Source organism: Belonocnema kinseyi, chromosome 7 (genome assembly GCF_010883055.1).
Source record: "Belonocnema kinseyi isolate 2016_QV_RU_SX_M_011 chromosome 7, B_treatae_v1, whole genome shotgun sequence".
Classification (NCBI taxonomy): Eukaryota; Metazoa; Arthropoda; class Insecta; order Hymenoptera; family Cynipidae; genus Belonocnema; species Belonocnema kinseyi.
In genome coordinates this window covers 70,385,758-70,395,758 of record NC_046663.1, presented here as the reverse complement: position 1 = coordinate 70,395,758, position 10,001 = coordinate 70,385,758, and the positions used below count along the sequence as shown (strand labels likewise).

At 35.5% G+C, this 10,001-nt stretch overlaps 1 protein-coding gene across 1 annotated transcript in view; it reads left to right on the top strand.

Moving 5' to 3' along the window:
- The first annotated feature begins 428 nt into the window (after window positions 1-428).
- LOC117176722 overlaps window positions 429-10,001 on the top strand; it is a 71,985-nt gene continuing 62,412 nt past the window's right edge. The window contains exon 1 of the mRNA XM_033366984.1: window positions 429-2,549. Within this exon, the coding sequence (XP_033222875.1) occupies window positions 1,670-2,549 (880 nt within the window). The 5' untranslated portion in view covers window positions 429-1,669. The remainder of the gene's footprint in view (window positions 2,550-10,001) is intronic.

Below are 10,001 nucleotides of genomic sequence, written 5' to 3'. Positions count from 1 at the left end.
TGTTGTTTTTATAGCTATTTGGAAGTAGTGATTGGATTGGGTGTTGTGGCTCGGAGAGAATTTGTGATAAAGTGAGGGTATGATATATGAGACTTTCAGATGCATAAAGTGATTGTTAGATTAAGGATTCGTACATTATAGAAATTATTTAATTAAACCTGATAACACTGGAAGGGGGCCGTTACGAAGATTGTAGATCCAGACACTGAAGGTATTCGCTTTTTTAACTGAACTTAAAAAAATAACAAGTTTTATGTATCAGCAGGACTGAAACCGCATTCAGGTTCGTTATTTCTACTTTATCTAATATCAACCCTACCGACATTACCTGACACATTACCAGGATCTGAAATAAAAAAATTGGTTCAATACTAAAAGTACTGTAACAGGATCTAAAACTCCAAATAGATCTCTCCAACAGGATTTGAAATCAATAGTACCCGCGATCCCTGGATTTTATATACATAGAAATTCTGATATTCCAACAAATTCTCGGTCATCAAAATATCTCAAAACGCATACAAATGATGATGGATCGCATTCCTAGTTGGATAGTCCAAATAGCCAGACTTCCAAGTATTAACGACGTCAGAGTAAATTAGGGTAGAACTAAAGATGCATTCAAAAACTGTAACCGATTTTGGTGAGATGTCTAAGTGCATTTTTGTCAAAGTGTCCAAGATTAGCATTAGTTGGAACATAAACTTCATCTGTGTCAGATGGTCACGTGTGAACATAAACCGGGAAGAGTGAGCAATAATAATAGAGAATGAGTACATCGTGTGCGAAGTGTAGTGTACAGAGATGGACTTCAAGTCTTGTAGTGTTGTTAGTGACACCTGTTGACAAGAAAGACGAGAAATGTGTTTACCGCGATGGGCTAAGGAGGTGATGAGAGATCGTTATACAGGGTATGGGTACAACCTTTTCAGGGACATTGGAGACTGACAGTATATTCCATAAGTAAGCATTTTAAAAAGTAAATACACTTAGGTACATATTGCAGCAAGAATTGGCTTGGGAAAGGGATAGTATTGATCGATCACTAAAGTGGTTAGACAAACAGAAGAAGTCAGGGACCTTGGTAGACCTTTGTTCGTGATATTCGGAATTTCTGCGTTATAGCAGAACCCCGTCTTCCTACGCAAGATTTAATTAAGGCTGGCAGAGTCAGTGTCGCGGTCGGCCCCCTGGGAATGGCCCCACGAGCATTCTTTAAAAAGCGTACTTATGAGGGGAAGTTTTTACCTCGATTTTTGAGGAAAATTCGTGGGTGCGCCGCTTAGAATGGCTTATCAATGAAATTAAATTACTGCAGTAAAAGCAGATTAAATCAATAGCCGAGAAACCGAGGTACGATAATCGAATCGTCGATAAGTCTTCTTTCAGTTGAATTAATCGCGTAAGTACTAAACGCGCAAGCGTTTCGGGTAGCTGATTTGATAGCGATTACTGATCCACAGACAATCGAATATTTCCATAAAACGAAAGCTACTTCAAACCAGATATAAATCTTTAGATATAGTTACAGATATAGCCAAACAACTATGAAGAAGAGAAACCCAACCGAGGCAACTGATGGGCTAGCGTGATGTGTAAGTCTCGCATCATGCTCTAGTCAGCCCAAAGTTGAATCGCCAATGTCCCCGTTGCTGTTTCCTTTCACAAGATGGCAGAAGCCGATAAACGTAACCACGAGGATGACCCTAGTTCCACCGAAGAGACTATTATCTCCTACGACAACAATAACGAGACGAAAACCGCTTCTTCTTTCTTAAGTAGCGAGAGACCAAGTTGCGAATTGTCAGACGGTTCGGTACTGGTTGATAACCCTGGAACTACGATTAGAATCAGTTCTTGGCACGGTCACGTGTATGCGACACCGCCTCGCGCCCCAACGCCCCACGGGATCAGCGACATCCTCGGCTGGAGCAGACCCTCATCAGGGACAACGAAGGGGCATCTGTCCTTAGGGATGGGGTCCACCAAACTACTGGCTCCGACCCCCAGGAGATTTACCGGAAGTCCTTTGATTCGCGCTCCACTGCCTCTTTACTCCCCCATACCGGCTCACTCACCCGCCTCGATTCAAGGAAACTTGACATCTCCCTCTTGTACCCCTAGTCCAGCATCTCCACTCATGTCGCCATCTTCTATTCCCAGCATCGGTGTTTCTTCGCCGAAATTACACTGCACTGAACAATTTTCTAGACACAGTGTATCGTCCTTCCAACTTGGAGGCTCATCGGACACTTCGGGGATTCATGTTGATGAAAACGATGATAGACCCCTTAATTTGTCAACCACTTCTAGAGCTAGGAGTCCATCCACCTCACCAAGTTCATCCATCCTTAGTGGACGTTCGGTGTACTCAAGGTCTTCACCCACCATGTTTCGTGAACCACAAACTGAACCATACATCCTTGGAGTTCACCGCAATCCACACCATGGGATGTCTCATCAACCATATGTACATAATGGAAGGCAGATTGTCGCTGACATTTCTGCACCAGCTTCATCGGGGAAAGGCATCAGATGCAATGCAAAAGGTAAGATGAACAATTAATCTTCGGATATAATTTGCGGGCCAATTTCCGATACCATATTGCTGTCATGGCTTAGAGTTGAAGTCAATCTTCTGATGTATGTAGTGCTGTAATGCTTCCTATTACATGAATGTCATAGGAAACCTTCTTCAATCTTGGAAATAAATGTGTGTGTTCTTATGCGAAAGGTGAGATGAACAATTAATCTGCGGATATAATTTGCGTTCTAATTTCCGATAGAAAATTACCAAATGATGGTTCGGTACTTAAAGGTCTTCTGATTCTTGTTACATGAGTGTCACATGGAAGCATTCTTCAATTTCAGAATTGGAAGTGCGTATGAGGAAAAAGGTTCGGTAAAACGACATAAAAGTTCGATCACCTTCGATTTTGTTGAAACTCACATATTTTTATGTATTTTTTTATGCTGAACATAAATCTGCATTACCCTCTTAACCATGCTACCCCTCCCCCCATTAAAAATCATTGGTCCCAAATCGAAAGCATCTCGTCCCCATTTCCTCATTTCATTTCAGATCATGCTCGTTTTTTACCATTTACAACTCGTAAGCTCTTCCGAACACTTTGAAACAGTTGGGTACCGACTGGGGGCATTTACAACTCGTAAGGACTACAGACCCCTCTTTACCAGTTTTTGGAGATGGGGGTTGGGTTGATTTTGTTGGGAGATGGGTTCTTGTGGAACGTTGTTCGGGGATAGTCTTCTATTCTATCCGCTTTATTGATAAAAAGAATATATCAAGTAAGTTTTAAATAATTCAAAAAATCGAAATTTTGTATGGAAACGTTTGGATATCTCGACAATGTTAAGACAAACGACTTTTTTCGGCCAGAATCGCGTTCAGATTAAAAACATACATCAAATATGTGGCTTGTAACAAAATCGAAGGTGACCTACCTTTTTTGCAGTTCTACCAAATATACTCTGGTGTCTTCAATATGTATGTTAAGTAGTTTTCAAGATAAAGCAAACAGATATATTTTCCATAGATTATAAATTCTTTTCAACGTTGAAGATATTACCGATTACAATTGCTTTGTGCCTTTCTCTACTATTGAGAGACTTTACAGATATTTGCTGACAATTAGCTCTTATAAAAGATTTACTGCTTCTCTTTTTAGAATGTGAACTATTGACAAATTCTTCAACATAAAATTTATGTGTCTTTAGAGTAATTACATTAGGAATTTCAAATAAAGTGAAAAATATTTCATTGAAATATTCCTATTGGGTTTGAATGAAGCTTAAGAACTTTTCTGGTAGAATTGTTGTTATCTCTATCGCTTAAGACGCATGTAACATTTTTTTCTCCATTTATAAATTCTAAATTATTCAGTAATCGATCTTTAGTCGTTTGATGTCGAGAAACTGGGATTCCAGTAGAAGAGTCTGTCTTATAAAATCAACGGAAGCGAGTTCTATAATTAGGAAAATAAACGGGGGAATTGGACTAATTAATCAGAGGTTCTAAAAAGCTGCAAAGCGAGTCTGACAAAAACCACTTATCTGAAGTGATTAATTCAAAGAGTGAGATGAGTTAAATAATATTTTTAGACAAATTAAAATAATTTATAAGAAGCTTCTTGTAGATTTTACTTTTAAATTATACAATTAAGATTATTAAACTACTATTTTATTTTTATTGGACATGAACTTATAAAGATGGAGCCATAAATTTCGTGATGAGAGGATAACAGAGGGAGGAGAAATTCACCAATTGGTTTTCAACAGCGTTTAGTACGTCAGAGAACATAAATCGCACAGTAGGTACAGACAGTTGTAGCAAGGCAAATTTTAATCGATGGGTTTGATTTGAGGAATCAAAGTTATCAAGAAGAGGGTCGCGTTGTAGATGGGAGGCTTTGAAACAATATTCGCTTGATCATTTCGGTGTAGTTTACCGAACCTATTGATTCCAGACGGTTGGCTGATCAAAATCACCCTTCTCTACTTTCACTGCTCTGCAATGTCCAACCGAATAAAGCAATGGGGGTATTTCATGTCGAAACATTGAAATTTGTATTGACTTCATGATTAACTTCTCTTAGGAAAATATTTCCAGCATATTACGGAGATTATAAAAAAAACAAATAGCTTTATAAAAACTTTCTAAAGTCATAGCAACATAATTGAACCTATATTTTCTCCTCAAGAGGCCAGCATAACTAAAAGTGCGAGAAAATATAACAGATTTTTTCTTAATCAAACGCAAATATTGGTTTTGTCAATAATGCAAAAGTGCACATAAACCCACCTGATAAGCTCGATTGAAAAGCAAAAAATCGATCTTTGATAAATGTTTCCATAAAAGGAGTATTTTTCTTTGAAGAATTGTTAAATAAGTTAATGTGTCATTTTTCATCAATAATAAAGCTGCTTCAGATCCTGCTTTTCATTAAATTTCTCAAGTTCTGCAAAATGAATAAAACATTAGGGTGTCTACACATACCAAAAAAATCTGGCTATTCCTTCTGAAATTTCGGTACAAATAGCTCCTTTTCCAGCTCCCCCTAATCGTATTGTAAAAATCCGGCTTTTGTACCGAATTTTTGGTACATGCACCTACAGCAAAAATATTAAATACACTATATGTTTTTGTTAGAGATTTAGTTATGAGAATACATATGAAAAGATTTTTTTAGTAATTTCTATTGTATGTTATGATATTACAGAATATTCTAGAAATTTTTGTGCACTGCTAGAATATTCTTAAATATATTAGAATATTCAGTATTCTTTTAAACTTTTTAAAATGTTCAAAAATATTCTAGAATCTTTATAAGGTTCTATACAATTTTGGAATTGTATTACCTATTGCTGATCATTCCCGATTATCCTAGACTCTTATACAATTTTCTATAATATTCTACAATCTTCTAGAAGGCCTTAGAGTGTTCTAGATTGTATTATGGATTGATATCTGACATTTGAATTGTTCTGTAATTATTCTTGAATATTATGAAAATTTGTAGCCAATTCTGGAATTTATACAACCATCGTCTATATTACTATAATCACTCCAGAACTTTCCAAATTAGAGGATAAACATAAATGCTAAATTTACAGGGATTTGATAAAAATCAATAAAATAGATACATTATAGCTTTTTTGTAGAGTTGACAGAATTATTAGTAATTTTATAAATGTACGGATCCTTTTTCTCCTTTAAGATGATAACTTTACATAAAAGTTTGGTAAATGACCCAAAAAACTTTTTTCTTTTTCCTAAATATCCTATAAACAATAGTATGAACATTCAAATGAATCATTCATTTGGGCATTTACATGTAGAGAACTCGACAAGGAGAAAATTGAACGTTGATGATAGTTAAAAATAATAATGTGTCTTCTATTGTTTTTCCCATAAAGGGATCTGACCACGATTTCAAATATACTAATGTTAAACTAGTAATTAATGGATGCCAGGAGATATGAAACGTCCCTTCTGTAGTTCGGCCATGGAAGTCAACAAATCGTAGTCGATCCTTTCGGCAGGAGGTCTCATTTCTCAAGTAATAAATGATTAACGATTTAGTGAAATACTAATAATATCTATCTAAACATCATGTTTCCAACACCGTTGGAATTCACCAATTGTAAAAATATTGATCTGCACTCTGTGTTTAGAACAATTGAAAAAATTTAAACAACATTTACAATATTTGAAGCTCGTAAAAAGTTAATAAGAAAGTTTCAACTTTAAGGAGAAATTCTAATCTTTGTTTTCTTGAAACTAGATAGAAATAGAATAGAATTTTGCTTATTTTCAAGTGGGAAAATGTTGAATTTTTTCGCTTAACAATACTCAATTTTGTGGTTAAATCTTATCACGTGAAGGCAATTTTTGTTGCAAACAAAGATTACTATAAAATGAGTATGGCTATTACACTTTGTTTTTTCTGTGTAACAACTACAATGTACTATAGTATTAAGCATAATTGTTAATGGTTTGCAGTACTCTTATCCAATTTTGTTATAAAACAAGAAAGAAGCTTTTCTGTGTTAAGAAAACCTTAAAGGTTGTACATAAGTAATAATCGATAACTATGAACAACCATGACTGAGAACTTGCGGAAAAAGAAAGAAAAGCGACTTTGAGAAAAACAATAACTTCCGCAACATTAATGGAAATACTCAGAGTGTGAAAATTTGATTTTCTGGTAACGCGAGTAAAAATTCTTCGGCTTGGTGTCGACTTGAATTGTCCTCAATCAAGACATGCTCACTGAAAAAAATACCTATTCCGTTATATTACCTAGAATTCTTGCTATCCCGGCTAGAAAGTATCGCTCGATTTCGCCTTCCTAAATAGTTAGCTGTATCGAAAAGATTTTCTTTCAGGCAAAATATAGGTGCAGTATCAAGAAAATTTAGCTGTCATGTCTATATTTCTATTGCTTAACAAGTATAGGTGTCACACCTAACCAGGTTCAGCTGGACATTCTAGGTGAAAATATAGCTGAACTTGACAGCCTATCTAGCTGCGTTTTCTGGCTGAAGTGCCTATCATTTTTTTAGCTAATAGACCAATATATTTTTAGGTATAATGATAAAAAATACATCAACCATATATATAAATACTTAAACGTTTATTTCTGTATTAGATACATATATGACTTATTTATTAATTTAAAATCTTAAATTGAAAACAATAAGTTTTAATCAATAAATATCAATATGTACAATAGGACGTATCGAGAAAAAGTTGTAAACAAACATTTTTTGAGGTTATACGCGCACTGATAAAAAAACACTCACTTTCCTTTGAAGGCTTCAATATAATTCTGGAGGTTACAGCTAATCAAAACATCTCTTATTTTCATATTTGGTTTCATCATTGTTGTTGCATTACTGTATATATTTTTCAAATTTTAACTCTCACAAGCCACACGACACGAGGCACGAGCTTCTTGTATTTACGGAAAGTTCGGCGTTAATGTTGTGCGAACTAATGCAAGGCGGTAATTTTTTAAAATGCATTTCAATTTATAGGCATAAAATTGATGCTATATAGTTTTCAGATCTACCTATAAACTTTATTGCACATTCAGCTATGTCCCCCCAGCAATATATTTCTAGCTACAACAGCTATACCATTTTTTTCAGTGCTGAAGTTGATTAGTTCGACTTGAGCATGTCTAAGTTTTGAGAAGGAATCAGACTTCAATTTATGGCTTTGAGACAAGTTTCTATGGATTGAAGACAAGTGTATACCTCTCCTAACAAAAAGGGTAATTCTGACTGTCATAAAATCTAATTTTTGTTAATGATTAAACAATCGTGTATATTTTTATACAATATATATATATATATATATATATATATATTGGGTGATTTTTTAAACTTGAAACTTTTAAATATCTCGAAAAATAAGCACTCTATGAAAAAATGTTATGTATAAAAATTTAATCACTCTGAGGAATACATACACTAATTTTAAAATCGGTTTCCCCACGCCGTACTCTGGGGGTGGGGGTGGGGACAAGTTCGAAATCTTAAATAGGTACCCCTATTTTTTATTACATATTCGGATTCTTTGGATAAAATTGCGTTTGATTTGACTAAAACATTTTTCTCGTTTCACGATAGATTGCGCTGTAATCGACGAAATTCAATTTTTCTTCATTTCACTGTTACTGAGAATGCACGCTTACGATTCTGCAATACTCGAAATTAGTCTTAAAACAAACTACTACTCTTAGCATAACCCAGGAACAACGACGTGGACGTAGCAGTTTTCTATTGCCTTCGGGATGCTTGATTAACGTGAGTTGCCTCGCCTCTCACGATTCGAGGTACTCAGGGAATCATCTTTTAATTAAAGTAAGTGCTCAAAATGATGATCTTCGGCTTTAATGCACTTATTAATCCGTAATTTAAATGAATTTGTACAACGGAAAAGTGTATTCTTGAATTTCAGCACATCCACTTGTAAGTCGGTCAATCATATTCTCACGTGTTTTTGGTTTTTCTTTGCACACTTTGTCTTTCAGATAGCCCTACAAAAAGAAATCTGGTGAAGTAAAATCTAGCGATCTCGCAGTCCAATTTATCGGACCGCCTCTACTAATCCAGCGATCATTGAAATCACGATCAAGAACTTCTCGTGCTACCGCTGAATAGTGTGTCGGACAACCATCATCTTGTAACCACATGTTCTGCCGTATTTCTAAGCTCAAGTCTTCAAGAAATATTGGCAGTTCATATTCCAAAATTTCTTGATATTTTGGACCATTTAAGCTGCCTTCGATAATCTGGGGACCGATCAGTTTGTTGCCAATTATTCCACACCATACATTGACAGTCCATGGAGGTTGGTGTTCGACTTCACGAAGCCACTGTGGATTTTCAATACTCCAGTAGTGCATGTTGTGTCGATTAACTATTCCATGGTTCGTAAAATACGACTCGTCCGAGAATAATACATAACGAAAAAAGTTCGGATTTTGTTGTATTTGTTCACGTTTCTGCTGACAAAATTCTACCCGATTTTGGAAATCAACACCATGAAGTTCTTGATGTGAAGAGACATGATACGGATGAAATTTATTACGTTTAAAAATTTTCCAAATACTGCTCTGATACATTTCGGTATCACGAGCCATTTCTCGCGCACTAACGTAAGAATTATTGGCCAATGCAGCTAATACAGCAATTTCATTATTTTCTCCAGTGACTGTTGTGGTACGGGTCTTTTTCTTAGGTTAAACACTTCCATCGGTAATAAATTTTGTAATAGTACGATAAAATGAAGCACGTGACACAATTCTATTTGGAAAACGCTGAGCGTAGAGATTGACAGCATTATCAAGATTTTTTTCAGCTTCTCCATACACCAGAACCATTTCAATTTTTTCTCGTACGGTTGGATACGGGACATACGTTTTGTCATGTTTTTGAAAATAATAATTACCAAAGAGATTCGAAGCACTGTTCCCCTTATTTTTAACCGACCTGAAAAAGAAGGAGGTTCTACCTATGTTCGTCACGATGTATTTTTTTTATGTACGAGTTTTTAGTGCACTCGTTCAACGATTCTGTGGCGATTTGAAAAATTCTTTTTTTCTGTGGTCAGTCGTATCACAATAAAAATTGTGCATTTTTTATTGTTAATGTATTGCAGAATCGTAAGCGTGCATTCTCAGTATCAGTAAAATGAAGAAAAATTCAACTTCGTCAATTACAGCGCCATCTATCGCGAAACGAGAAAAATATTTTAGACAAATCATACGCATTGTTATCCAAAGAATCCGAACATTCAATAAAAAAGGGGTTCCCATTTAAGATTTCGAACTTGCTCTCACCCCCAACCCCAGGGGGCAGTGTGGGGGAACCTATTTTAACATCAGTGTATGTACTCCTCAGAGTGATTAAATTTTGATTCAAAAAATTTTTCCATAGAGTGCCTATTTTTCGAGATATTTGAAAGTTTC